The sequence below is a fragment of the Macrobrachium rosenbergii genome, chromosome 54, assembly GCF_040412425.1.
Source record: "Macrobrachium rosenbergii isolate ZJJX-2024 chromosome 54, ASM4041242v1, whole genome shotgun sequence".
NCBI classification, from domain to species: domain Eukaryota; kingdom Metazoa; phylum Arthropoda; class Malacostraca; order Decapoda; family Palaemonidae; genus Macrobrachium; species Macrobrachium rosenbergii.
Window position 1 is genome coordinate 33,841,708 of NC_089794.1, and position 15,560 is coordinate 33,857,267.

The 15,560-nt window shown below is 36.1% G+C and overlaps 1 protein-coding gene across 1 annotated transcript; it reads right to left on the reverse strand.

Annotated features, from left to right (window-relative positions):
• Positions 1–8,021: 8,021 nt before the first annotated feature.
• Positions 8,022–12,988, reverse strand: Prp18 (pre-mRNA processing factor 18). The gene is made up of 2 exons (XM_067097845.1): positions 12,852–12,988; positions 8,022–9,388 (listed from the first exon to the last, which is right to left on the reverse strand). Exon 2 carries the CDS (start codon positions 9,380–9,382, stop codon positions 8,336–8,338), a length of 1,047 nt encoding a protein of 348 aa, XP_066953946.1. The 5' UTR covers positions 9,383–9,388; positions 12,852–12,988; the 3' UTR covers positions 8,022–8,335.
• Between the last annotated feature and the right edge of the window lie 2,572 nt (positions 12,989–15,560).

Below are 15,560 nucleotides of genomic sequence, written 5' to 3' on the forward strand. Positions count from 1 at the left end.
GCACAGCTGAAGTCATTTGACTGAGTACTTACAAACGAATATATATTCAGTATATATGCTTTTCCAAATGGGAATCTTTTTTCTGTATTATTTTAAAAGGGAAAAAAAGTAGTGGCAGGAAATTATAAGATCTTTGTATAAAGAAATAAAGCTACCGTTTCCGGAAACACCCCAGCATATATGTAATTCGTTCTTATGAGTTTTTTTTATTAAAACTTGCTTCAGTTATAAGCAATTTTGCCTGCACAATTAGTTCTAATAACTGGATGACAAAGAAACCATCTCGATTTATTTTAGCCGTAGTTTACCGTCTTTCTGAAGACCCATGTTGTCCCTCTGAAGGAAAAAGGAAACCGTAGTGGTTAATTCAGTAAATATCCGAACAGATTACGATACGCACTAAAATATTGCATTTTAATTTAGACATAGCAGCAACAGATGCGACCTCTCTCTCTCTCTCTCTCTCTCTCTCTAGTTTCAACCGCAACATTGCATGTTTTGACAAGGGAGCATACATCTGTTTTGAATAAAAGAAAATAATAGCTACAATATTGGCAGTTTTGACTCTTTCAGGGGAAGGTGAATGAATCAGCTTGTCTCGCCCATTTGCTATACTCTCCTGACATAAACATTGCCTCAAGTAAACATATAAACTTTTCAAAATCCCTCAGCAACGTTTAGACAACATCCAACGCATCCCGCCATAGCTTAGGAGGTAGGAGACAGAAACTGGCGGGAAAATTAATTGGTGGCCTTTTATCAATGGGATGAACGGGCTCAGCTGTAGATGGCGTTATTTGTGTATTGGTGGCTGCGAAATGGCAGAATTTCTTGGGGGTAATCGGGGCCATTCTGTCATCCGAGAATAACAAACGCACGGAAACAGTGAAATAAAAAAAATACAAGAACGCCATTGGGAATAAACCAAATAGGGTTTTTTTTCCTTTTGTTTAGATTTAGAATACCCAGTGGAAAATTTACGCAGGGCATTTCTTTCGTTACTGATTATAATTCTGTGCAGTTTCGGAAAGATTTAAAGGACTGATTAGGCCTCAAGTGGTTTCTGTAGGCGTCTCAACCTCTAATGTTCAAGGAAACGACTCAGTGCTGAAGTGATATATATATATATATATATATATATATATATATATATATATATATATATATATATATATATATATATATATATATATATATAAAAATTTTCAAAATAAAGCTGTTTTCTCTAACAGAAGGTGACTCAAGGAACAAATATTCTTCACTGACACATTCATACTTCAACTGATAAACAGTGGATGAAACCTCTGGCCAAGAAAATTCCACAGAATCAGCTTCACGGATATTCATGCCCTTCCCTTCCAACTTCTCTTTCCATCCATCTATCTATCTAGCACTTTTTAGGTCTTCCTTTCCTCCCTTTCTCTTAACACTTTTGAATTGTACTCTTCCTTTTTTTTTTTTTTTTTGCACCAACCACTCGTTCTCCGTTCTTTCCTCGTGACCAAACCACCTCAAAAGACGCTGGTTTATCCTTTCACCTAAGCTACCCATTTCATACATTTCCACACTTCTCACTCTTTCAGTTCTCCGTAGGCAACAAATGCTATGAAAGCAATTCATCTAAACAGCTTCCATCCATTTTCTTTGACTTGCATTCAACATCCACACTTCATTTCCAAAATAGAGGGTTGACTTAGCAGTCCTTTATCAATTCCTACCTTGATTTCCAAAGAAGTTCCGAGTCTCTTCCTAGTTAGCAATTAAAAATAACTGTCAGAAGACAAAATAAACCTCTCAATCGTATAATATATTTCATAGAAAAGTTGCCATACCCTTTAAATTTTTAAGAATACGAGAAACACGCATACACCATTCAACGCGCTAGTGAAAGAAAGAAACTTTTTCAACACTATATGCCGTCCGCCTTCCCTGGTATTTCCATCGGAAACCATTTAAAGGCAAACTCGCAGTATTTGGAAATAAAAGGCATAGTGAGCGAGAAATAGTGAAAGCATTATTCAATAAACTTTCTAGGTAATGTGATTATCTTGTCGAGTCCACAGTTCACCGGGATACGAACTCCCGTACTTTCAGAGTTCCCGTTTTGCATTCCCACTTTCCACACTTTTCCATTCCTTTTTTTTTTTATTCCGCCTGCCTGTAGCCATTCTATTTCTGCCGTCCTTCCACTTTGCTTTCTCTTTCATGATGCTGTTGTAGAATTCCCTTATGTTGCTCAGTTTTGTGGTAAATGGCAACTAGAGTATGGCCTGTGGCCTGCCTTTTTTTGTGAACATTAACACAAATGTCTACACACACACACATATACTGTATATAGTATATATATATATATATATATATATATATATATATATATATATATATATATATATATATATACATCATATATGTATGTATGTATATATATATATATATATATATATATATATATATATATATATATATACATACATACACACACACACACGTATATATATATATATATATATATATATATATATATATATATGAATATGCACACACATTATATATATATATATATATATATATATATATATATATATATATATATATATATATATATATATATATATATATATATATACTGAAAGGACCTATTCAAATTGGATGGCATCTAATGGAGTATTTACTCAGATACCATCCAGTTTGAATGAGGTCCTTTTAGTAATTCTTCTAATGCACAGAACAGTTGTGTAGATGATAAAGTTTATATATATATATATATATATATATATATATATATATATATATATATATGTGTGTGTGTGTGTGTGTGTGTGTGTGTGTGTGTGTGTGTAATACCCCTAACCAGAAAAACAGGACAACAGCTGCTGTTAAATTCATACTTTAACTTCTGAATTGTGACTGAGCCCCTCGTGCAGATAACATTCAAAATACTGTATTAGCCACTTCAAACACTTATACATAAAGGTCACCAACAGCACATTGAACCATTTATACACTTATCCATTCACCTTGCAAGCATTATCGCTCTCCCTGGATATTATGACGTTTTTTCTTTTAGTGCATTTTACACTCTATTCTGTGCTTTTTAGCTCTTTCTCTCCTCCTCGCTCCTAACACTTCTGAATCTGACACTTTTTCACTAACTTAATCATCCTCCATTCTTTCCACATGATCCAGCCTTTTTATGCCTTCTACATGTCTGTATGTTTCTCGTCCTTTCAATTCTTCTTAAGCCTTATATGCACACAGTTCAGCTCTAAAGCTTCAACCTTTTTTCTTTCATTAACATTCAAAACATACTTGACTTCCATAAAGGAGAGTTGGCTCAATAATACCCTCATACATTCCAACCTTGACTTCCAAAGACATTTCAAGTCTCCCCTCAATGTTTTGTACACACCCAGCTACCTACCTTACCTCACTTCTTCTCTCATCCATATTACCATTAAGAGCTCCACTTCCTGGTTTCCATTTCCCCTCATATCCTTACTTTTGTTCAAATTTATTCACAACCTTCTCACATAAACACTTTCAGACTAGTTTTTAGTAGTTTCTGGATTTTATATTTAAATAATCCCAATTGAAAGTGCATCATCTGCAAACATCAACCATTCTGTACTCCAATCATCACCCACTTTCTTATTCCACCCACTGCACATCTTTCTTTGAAAAAGAAGGGTGACTCCAGAAGGTGCTACCCTTTCGGTTTTTTAGCAGGTATTTTGAAATGAAGTTGCTGGCCTCATACCCAACTGCTATTTGTCTGCAATTTACCCAAGTCTATTAACTGTTAGGTAATGAACTCACTACTCAGGTCAAAAGGAAACACAGAAGGATATAACAATTAGTAACTCTGCCTCACTAAGGAATCGAACCTTAAACATATTGTTAAGTATACCTTAGTTTCACCAAACCACTGAGCTGATTAACAGCTCTCCTAGGGTTGGCCCGAAGGATTAGACTTATTTTACGTGGCCAAGAACCAATTGGTTACCTAACAATGGGACCTACAGCTTATTGTGGAATCCGAACCACATTATAACGAGAAATGAATTTCTATCACCAGAAATAAATTCCCCTAATTCTTCATTGGCTGGCCAGGGAGTCGAACGCGGGCCTAGCAGAATGCTAGCTGAGTACGATATCGATCCGTCCAACGAGGAACTTTAACATATTGTTAGTATGGTCAGTTTCATGACCAGTTCAAATAACCATTACTGTAATTGTTTCCTCCAATAAGTTGTCTCAATGAGAAATGAGTCACTAACCCATTCCCTTAATGGACAACCAAAATACACACTGAGCCACTCAACTCTGTCTTGTAAGCAACCTTCCTCAATAATCCATATATTTTATGTCTTCATTATATTTCAATATATTGCTTTTAAAATTACAGTACTGTACTGCACAGGCCCAAAGTTCCAGTGTCCCAAAATCCTATACTGTACACACTTTCCTAAGTATAATTAACATAATGTCCTTTAACTTTGCATACTGTGGTCTTTTGGAACCTACCCTTATCAAAACATACAGTAAACACTTTGGTCAACAACTTGATTTTAATATAGTCACCACTGTACTGTAGGGTCTCAATTGTAATCCCATCAGGCATCTTTCCATTTTTCAGCATTTTAATTTCCTACATTACACCAACAGTCTCTTCCATAAACATTCTCAAATTCACAATACATCCCTTTCATTTACAGCATTATTCAGGTCCACCTCTCCTATACGTCATATTTAACTCTTTAGTTTTCACAGTACCTGTCATACATGAACACCATTAAGAGAGTCACTGTCCACATTCTACCAAGGGGCAGAATACTATGTTAAGGAAACCTGTACCACTACCTTAATTTTTCTGATGTGTTGTTTGCAAATGCATAGACATGTAATTACTGTGTTTGCTGGATTTTTTTTCTGTTGTTACTTTTTTTCCAATCTCCTTATTTCTGAATCTATACCTATGTTAGGTCCTTCTGAATAATTTAAAAATAATTATAAAAATATTGTCTATAAATACAGGTCATATAATTTTCAGACAAAATTTCTCTATTAAAATGGTTTTTCTAGGATTTACCTCATTGTTAACATTTCTATCTGCATTATACTTTGTTCTTAAACCACATTGTTTCTGTTTCAGAAGTCTCAGTAACTGGAGATTCATATTGTAACAATATAGGCAGTGTAATGGCTGTTTTAAAATTCTTGTTGCAACATCACCACCATTAACATACCCCAGGATTTCCACAACTACTGTACTTACAAACTCATAGATGTAACAACTGTTTTATGAAACAACTTGATTCAAGTAACTCAGTGTTTCTGCCAATACTCATCTCTTCCCAGGAATGAAGATACTGTGTGCTCTGTATACCAGTACAGAATATGCCACTGCTAAGAAGTTTCCATGAATGATAATGGCTACCATGTTGTATGAAAAAAACAGAAATTACGAGGTCTCTGGTGGTAAAAGCAACCAGTAAGTTATGTAAGTCTGTTCAGCCTCTTACTTATGCAATCCATAAAGGCTCACAAGACTTTGCACCTCCAATAGGTCACAAGAACACTAAAAGATATTTATTCCAACCCACTCATGAGGTATTCACATAAATTTGTACCTGTAAAGAAGGACAATCTGAAGGCACTTCTATTGGATGATTTGCAAACTGACACACCAAAGAATGTCTATATTTGAAGAAAGAGAAAGAAAGTACATAGATGATAACACTGGATACAAATATAATATCAATAATAGTCAGGAGCAGTACTGCTTCTGAAGTATCAAAACTCCTGATAACCAGATAGCCTTCCTCTCAGTTTCCTGCATGACTTGTTAGTCAATTAAACACTGTTCAAGTTGTCAAATATCACTGCCATTTTTACTTATATCACTACTGCATTTTCTTATCTAAATGTAATACCCAACATTGCATCATTATCATCATCACGGTTTTAGTTTAATAAGACTAATGAATCACATTTCTAAACTCTTGTGGAATCACCTGAAGAACTTATCAAATGAGATGAAAATTGAACATGGTAACCTGAAAGAGGTTAGACACCTACGTGAGAGAGCAAAGAGAATGGCAAAGTAACTGGGACCAAAGAAATGCTACAAAGAACCTTTAATACCATCTACAGTGTGCCACATAGGCTCACAAATGGCAACACCCAAAAATCCCACTACTTAACAGCTTTATAAAACACCAGTTCACTTTATTTTGTTACATTGTTACACGTGTACAAAAGGTTCAATGAAGACTGCCAAGGGAGACCAAAACATCAGAAGGCTCTACAACAGCATCATCAACCATGAAGGTCTCAAGGGGCTATTAACCTTGAAAATTGTCAAGACCATCCACCAGGGTATCTTCTAATTTCTGTGGTCCTGGATGAAAAAGGTTCAAAACTCTTGGCTGGCAGAAGTACAGAGCAACGAATGAGCTTTTAAAATGCTCCTCCTGAACATGTCATAAATAGTTACCTGTTTAAAAAATGCATCACTTTAGCACTTTTATTAAAAACAATTTTCAGTACACTGGAGGACTCTCAAATGCCTTTGATGCAGTCTTCCATGTAGCCATCTGTTCTGCTGTTCTTCCTCTTTTGTGACCATGACTCTCTACAGTGTCTAGTGCTGCTAGATTGGAATTACAGTACTTGAGTAGAGGCAATGCCTACCAGCTCCAGAACCACTGCTGCATTGTCTGCCTGTTATATCCACGCAACACTGTCCTTCCTGATGTGCTTGCTTTGGATGGTGCCAAAGGCACTTCAAACAAGTTGGGTACAGAAAGAAAGAAACTAAACTTCTGTACTCCTCAAAACATGTTTTGGAGCCAAAGACCTGCTAAGAAAAACTTTTGACAACCAATGATTTCATAATGTAACTTTTTTAGCAAATGCAGAACAATTGGAATTTCATAAAAAATTAGATATTGGATAAAAGTAGTTGCTGGATATTAATGTAACAGTAACAATTATCACACTGTTAATAATTTTCAACTAGTGTATAAGCTGAAGGGACTTCAAACAAATATGCCTGTAAAGAACCAGCCTCTTTAGGAATGGGAGATGACACAGGACCCTCTGTTACTTAATGACAGAAGACTTCTTGATCATGAACATTTTTATCACCTTAGTGAGGTTAACTTTTGTCTTTTCACTATCATCTTCACAACCATTTTTATCAATTATTTTGCCCACTGCATCTGTGGAAATGACTCTGTTAGTGTGTTTTCTTTCACCATATTTCTGTTCTAATTTTACTGTCAATGTTCCCCTCTCTCAAGTTCATTTTGAGACTGTTTTCTGTGAGTTACTGCTTTCAATAACTTCTCTGAGGCTTAGGTAGTAAATAGTACCTTTCAATTTACTTGCCAGTGAATCATTTTTGCTTAGGCTTTTATTTATTAAGCTAAATTTCTTTAAATCTTGAATTGGGGATGTGATTCAATGTTAATGCTACAGTACATCTATTTAAATTTTTCCCTAATTGATCGCTAATAGTTTTTGTAATCATACAGTTGTTGACAAGGCAATATTATGTCTACTTATGAAAATCAAATTAAAGTATAAATTATTGCAGTAAACATGCAAGCCTACTAATGTTTGTATACTTGCATTCTTACTTCTAGATTATGGTACCTTCAGAAAAGTGTTGCAAATCTCATTCCAGTACTATACATTGTATGCCAACTTGATTCAATAGGGACTTGTAGTTGACTAGAAGTTCCATGTCTGCAAAAGCTGCAACTAAAAGGTTAGGTCTCTCATAAACTGCAGATCTTTGCCATGAATCTTTGCAAACAGTTATTAATAAATTTTCATTTCAAGATATTGAGACATTTTTGCACAGAATTTCTAAACTTTCAATGTAAAATCCAACTACTAATCATACAATAAATACTTTAAACACTTCTGCAATATCACAAGCTAATTAAAGTTCCTAAGTGTATGGTAAACATCCATATTTCAATTGATTTACTGAAGGAAAATAAAACAAAGTCTTTACCAAAAATACATATACTACATATATGGTAAGTCTTACACTTCAAATAAAATTAAAACCACTAATGATATGAAAATGATAAAATGATTGAGTAGTGAGGAAGAAGGAGCAGTTATGACAGAAAAGTAGAAATTGCATGTTATCTTCACTGCAAGACAAAACCAGTATGATAGCTCTGAAAATTATTAAAAACAAACACAGAGCATATGGGGCTTCAAGACAATGGAGGGAACTCATTCCACATCTAACCTTGGAATGGGAAATCTGATGTAAAATCATCAATTATGAGGATGATGATGAAGGGAAAAAAAGTTACTGAGACACAGCCTGATACTCTACACACTTGGATGGTGCTGCAGAAAAATATTGCTGGCATTTTGTCATAAGTCGCTTAAGCCCTTGAATGTATTTTCTTTGTGTTTCATCATTCAATACATGAGCAACGTGTTTGCTGAAAATTTTTTCTCGTCCAGTACGAGCATGAATACCCACCATAGTTACACCAATTGGCCATGGTGCATTGCCTATTGCCATTTGAAGATAAGCATCATTTGCCTTCACATAATCTCGATCAAGACAATGTTGAACGATTTCTATGAGGCACTCCATGATGTCATCAGGTAGAGATCGTTTCTTTAGATACTTGACCAGTGGCTTCAAATATGCTTGGGTCTGAGTATATGTTGCAGAATCAATTTTGCCTCGCACACTCATTTTCTCTGCTTCAGGTCTAGCATTATGTTTACTACCCCATAACTGTAAAATAAGCTGGACAAACTTGAGAATAACTTTGCATCTCAGTTCATTGCTGGCACTCCCACTATTGAGATCCTTGGCCATCTCGATAACACTTTCCATAGTAATGTTTTCTCCAGAGAGGGCCACATTACGGGCTCCATCACCATCTTCAGTTTTCAAAATTTCATTCAAATAAGCTTGGTCCACACGTTCTAAAGCTTCCTGAAAATCATTACGTAAACCTCTGTTAACTTCTGGTTCCAAGATTTCAAGTCTCCTAAGTCTTCGAAACGCATCGTGTTCACTCTCCCCAAACAGTAAAATTGGCTCTTCACGTTCACGCAATCGACGAATAACTTCAACACGTGGTAACTCTGGAGCATCCCCCAAATCTTTGTTTACGTTGTCCTGCGATAAAGAAGAACCTCCATTATTACTTGAGGACTCTCCGCGGCCATCGCTTCCATCCTGTGACCTGTAGCCGTGTCGTTGCCAGTATTCTTCAGACTGCTTTGCACTCAGGTCTCCTCGCTTGAAGAATTTTTTTCCACTGCTTAAGACATTGCTTTCTTCCAAGGTGCGTTTCTTGTCTGCAATCTCCTTTTTAAGAAGGCTTAACATTTCTATCTAGAAATAAAAAGAAAGGTAGCTATTATAAGTTAAATTCGGCAGAAGTACACGGTTTAATATTATCACGGGAACTAGCTTGCATCTTTCCCAAGGCTAATAAAATCCATGATATTGCTACTTAGGAATAGCTTTGTCAACAAAATAACTACATACGACATGCTATTGATAATATATTGTTAAAGAGCATTAATAGCAAGCAGATAACTAAATCTATAAAAGTCAAAGGGAAATAAACTGTTTGCTGTAATTTTACAAACACCCTTTGCATTACATCACACTTGAAGCCTTTGGGCAATGCAACCTTGCCATTTAGTAAGATGCATCTCTGAGCTTCACATCTAAGGGTTAGCTACCCCCTCCCCAAAAAATATACAGCTCTTACATACCATATACCACTTGGAATATATTTGGAATTAAATAACATGTCCTCAGTTATTTTTTCCATGAAAATCACTTACACTTGTAACCATTAGCAAGTATATAACTGCCTTTCCAACAGCATCAAACCACTGATCATTATACACTGATTATTCAGGTGTTATACTTTTTAATAATGATACATCTGAAATTACAAATTTTTCAGTAATTTGTATTTTTCCTTGGAAACAAGCCTGAACTTTCATAGATGAAGTTTCTTGTGCGAGGTATGCTTTGGCTGCTACTGACTAAAAATAACAAAATTCAATCTCAAAGGCCTGTGCCCTCAATCAACCTAAGGTGGCCAGCTTAGCCAAAGTGAAAATCAGCTACTACAGCCTATGCTGGGATAGACTGATGAAGCGAGGGGCATGATACACTATAAATATGGCAAACAGCCTAATCTAACTGTCTGATGATTTACAGAACTACAGCAGTCTCTACAGTAACTGAATAAACAGCATATTTAAGCTTACTGCCTACTGGCCTAGTCTGCAAAGTACCCTAGTTATAGTACAACAGTTATTCAATCTGATATATTGTGGTAAATAAACCTTCCCTTATTTTACATTGCCTTAATAATAACACCAAACCAAATAGTACCAAAGATAAAATTATAATGTTTAACGCATTTTTTCTCATGGACCTTGTAGGCCAATTGAATAACAATTTACATATTTAATAATTGCTGTAAGATGGCTGTATCAGTTTTCTAAGACCCCATTGGATGTTTCCAATGACTTCTGTATCTCATTAAAAGTTCTCATGATTTAATTTCTGGATGTCTTCAGACTCCAACAACTTTTTATTACCAAGTGTTTAATTCTACAATTGGGGGGCAAAGCCTCAACACCCCTAAGGCAGGACTTGGCATCTTAAGTTGGGTTAGGTTAACTATAAATAACTGCTTTCTGCTTGTTTGTGTTACTTCCCACTACCAACAACCATTTCCAACTGGGGACCACTGTTAACGTTTGATATAAAAGGGGTTTAATGAGTTAACCAAGAATTTTTAAAGGAAATGAATATCAAATGCACATACAAAAAATGAAAACCCCATTTCACCAAATTTAGAATGAAAAATTATAGGCTAGACTATTACAAATATGTTTCCCACTGGGTTCCTCTCAAATCAACTACATGTTGGATATACAGGTAAGGAAAACACAGGGGCAACAATAGGCAACTAGCATCTAACATAGGATGGGATAAACAATTTGAAATATATGTAATTTATATACTTGACAAGAAATTAATTTGGGTAAAACTGAGGACTACTACCATGGCCCTCTAGCTCGGCAATTGTTAGTTTATGTACAAAATAAGTGCTGTGTTTCATACCAGCCCCCTCAGAGATGAAGGCAAATAGGCTATAAAAAAAAAAAAAAAAAAAAACAGTAAATATAACCATAAACAAAAGGCATAAATGTAAACAACATAGGCTAGGAGTAAATTCTCAGTGGGGGACTGGCAGGTATCACGCCGTAATAATAGCCTCCAATTTCACACTAATATGTCATTCTAACCCGAACATCCTAGGAGTGAATCCAGAGTGAGGGATCAGGGCTACTATAGTAATTTCAGAGGGAATATAACCTAAGCAGACTTGCCTTAACCTAACCTAACCTTGAACGCCTTGCCCTAACCTGGTGGGGGGGGGGTTAGTTTGCAGAACGATGGGATCAGACTCTAACCTTACCTCCGTCCATTGTTTCTGACATTTAGCGTTAGTTGGGGGGATCCAGGGAGGGATGAAGCCCCATGGCCAAGTCAGGGCACAGCACTCTACGTAAGGATAAGAAGGTAAGGTCTGCTTAGGTCAGGACTTGGCATGGTAGATCTAAGTAGCAGCTCTGCGGCAGCAATTTCCTTCTAACTTGGCTTTTTCTACAGGTTTCTGGTTGCTAATTATGGATTTACCTTCAATTTTTGTTGCACAAATGTAATTAACCTGTAATTAACCCCTGAAGTCCATCCAACAAGGGGTTTCCAAACGCGATCTTCACAAGACAGAGCACAGCTACGTCTGTTTGGAATGGTTCATACCCCGTCCAGCAAGTGCAATGGGTAGTCTGCAGTTTACGTTGACGCCACATAATGCCGTTTGTCGCGTCTGCCAAGGTATCTGCCAAGGTAAGTAGTTCCACAAACGCCATGTTCTCTATCTTTCTGGGGTTGGGGGGGGCGAAGCCCTCCTGGCTAGGTAGGGGCACGCCGCACTAGGTTAGGTCAGGTTGGTTAGTTATGGTTTCGTCATTTTAGTACTGATTTCGTATGTTGGTATTCCTCCGCGACTAGAAAACTGGCAGACGACACCCACGTCAACGTAAACTGCAGGAGCTCCAGTGCAATAACTTGTTAATGTATGGGTACCACCGCCCCCGGGCCAGTACTAAACACGGCGAAGAGACACTCCATTTGACCGACAACAAACAAATGCACTGCCAGTATCAGAAGCCCTAAGAGTGTAGAAAAAACCAGTTTCCAAGGTAAAAACAGGTGCGGAGCTAATAGGCTACTTAGAATTACCATTGGCATTCTAGGTAGGGTTAAGTTTGTTTCCAGCTGCTGAGCTTCTTCCCGTCGCTCTACACTCGCCCTGGGGGAGCTTCACTATCCCTGGACACCCCAAGTTAGGCAAAGTCGTGACCCCTCACTCTTCATTCTACCATAACATTATTTAAAGTATATATTATGCAACAGATATACTAGGCTATCCACAGATTAGACTCCTGGCTCTACCAAATCAGACTACTGTTATAAAGCAGTTTTGGCCTAGCATGGTTTAAAAAATAACCAAGTCTGATAACCTGGTATGTAAACCTAGTAAATTAAGAAAATGTGATTTGTTCATGATCTGCGGAACCTTTCAAACTTAACCTAAATGAAATTAGGCTTCGGTACGATAACCTAAACTAACCTTGCCTGGGAACTTCAGCTACGCTTGGCTATACCACTTGACAAGTTGGTTCAATAGCTCTGCTAGTTTTCGCTTTAGTATAGGACTATTTTGGCCTAACCTTTCGTTACATGGTAAGCTTACCTCATTAGAAATGTGCTATTGATGGAAAAATTCAAGCTGGAAATGTCTACTGCTGGAGTTATAATATTGCACGAAAGTTATCCTTTTGTTTTTGTTGACAGTGGCCGTATTGTGAGATAATATCAGTGATGTCTCTCAAATTACTTTACAATAAATCATTTTCAAAATCACTTTAACTCACGATCAAATTTTTTTAGTTATATTTATTATAATTCAATTTGTTTTAGAATATTTTTTCAATTTAATAACACAAAATTCAATTCACTTAATTTCATTACGGGAGAGACATTATTATCTATGGTTACGCAAGTTCCTACTGGAAATGAATTCTTTTCAATTCCTAGAAGAAGAAACGATTTCGGGAACTAAACTTTATAAAAGTTTCTGGAATGTTACTGTTCAATGAGGAAGTTATGTTCATTCGTGAGGAGTTGTGTGGAAAGCAATTAGCAACAAAATATATAACTGAGATGCGCGCCCTTTGTACGGAAGCAGATAACACTGAACATTTATTCTCATGCGAAATATAGCCTATAGATTTCTATAGGAAGAGATTTCAGAAAAGGATGGCTGAAGAACTTTAAGCAAAAAGCTAGGAGAATACGTATGATAAGCCATGAAAATGAAGGGAGAGTTTACAAGGCTAACAACATCTGCTTAATCTGTTGTATAAAGTGGTAAAAAAGTAAAGGATTTAATTAGTTAAAAAGATGTAAAAAATGTATAAGAAACCAACCCTATGATCTAACTCTCTGCATGGAGATGGAGTGTCTGCAAATTTGTTATGTAAAGTAAGCAACGAAGAATCAGAAACCATAAGAAAAGATAAAAAAAAATTCTATTTCTATGGTATCTTGACTCCATTAATCTACATTTGTTCATATTCCATACTTTCGGTTGCATGCTTCTAAAGAGGATGTTTTATGCCATGTGTTCGTCGATAAGCAATAACATGTTTTTATTGTTTTTACCATATGCACTTTTGTATTATTTAACTTTACTCTATAAGATTAAGCTTTTTTAAGAATCTCTTGACCTTAAAATTATATATCAAGACTTATTTTCATCTATTTTAAATCGGCTTATCCGATTCTTTGTGCTTGTTAATGTTCTTTATTTTGGTTAAAAACAGGTAAAATTATATATAATCTCCATTTGTTAAAAAGATGATAAACTTCATTCCCCTAAGCACCCCAAAAACAATTGATTATAACATGAACAATTCTAAAAACATGGTAAAATAGAGATAATGATAGGAAGAATGGAAACTAAATAAGGAACAACCAAAACTGTCCTAAAGTTATAACGAAATTAACATTTATTGTAACGTGACAGCAGTGTTCGAATTAAAAGTTTACATTGAACAACTGGAAGAAATACAAGTGATGAATGCAAATAAAGAATTGTGATGAATTTATGAGGACTAGTTGAAGGTGCTCTGTTAAATAACATCACCAGTGTCTATTGATTAGAAGCTATAAATAAAAAAAACTTTCAAAATAGAAGCAGGATCTAGCAGTTTTGTCTTGGTGTCACAGTGTGTAGTCAAGATGTCCTTTAATTATCGGATGATCCGTTTGGGAAGCAGAGTCCGGGTTTCCCCACTACAGTAGCTCTGCTACTTTCCTTCAGACTTTAAGTTTTGTCTCAGATCAAGGGTCCTGCTGGCATAAACCACCTAAGCCAACAAACCAACATCCAGAAAGCAGCTCAACGTCATATTTGAGAATGAGATCAATGTATCCCGAGTAAAAGTGCCTCATTTCTGAAAATGACGACCTGAAAATTGTAAAGGAAATGATAGCCAAAGATGACAAATATAAACAACATCATCAAATGCACACCACAAATATGAAAGACTATCTATGATAGAGGTGACAAATTGTGTACACTGTAGCCTATAGCAGTTGCAAAGTAGGCCTTATCAATGCTCTAAACGTCAGGAATTTGGTCATAGCGCAACAAATTGTAGAAATGACCAAGCTTTCCCTAGATGTGGTGAAAATTACAAATCAAATGAATGTACTAGCAGCATCTTCAGGTGTAAAAATTGTGTAAAGAAAGACCATAGTCATACGAAACATAAAATATGATGGCAATAAGTGCACAGTATATAAAAAAATATGGTCAAAGGTGAAAAATAATACGGATCATGGCTTTGACTAATAATCTTCTATGCAATTTCATAAATTATAAATGATATGGTAGTAATTATAGCAAATGGAAAATGTGACATCCTGGTGATGCTTGACCTAAGTGCAACAGTTGACGCAGTTGACCACAATCTACTGCTTGAAGACCTGAGAGCAGTGGGCATCGAAGATGATGTACACAAATGGTACAAAAGCTACTTAGAAAATAGGAAGGTGGTTATATCAAATGTGAAACCAGAAAAGAAAGGCCTAACAAGAGGAGTACCCCAAGGCGTTCTGGGTCCACTGCCATTTGGCATTTACACAACTGAAGCATCTAGCATTATTTGAACCTAGAACAAATTGTAAGTCAGGCGAGAAAGCATTTGTACCATGTGCACCAAGATTATACAACAAAATACCACCTGAAGTGAAGAGCATACAAGAAGAAAGCAAATTTAAAAAATAACTAAAGACTCTCCTATTCTACAGGAACTACGATACTGACGAGACAACACTGAAAGACAAATATAAAACATAAAAAGCACCTTATTTTGAAAACGTACAAGGGCCCGCC

Bases quoted from the DNA above. Each gene is read 5' to 3' on its own strand.
- Prp18 (XM_067097845.1), bottom strand. From the start codon at position 9,382: ATGTTAAGCCTTCTTAAAAAGGAGATTGCAGACAAGAAACGCACCTTG.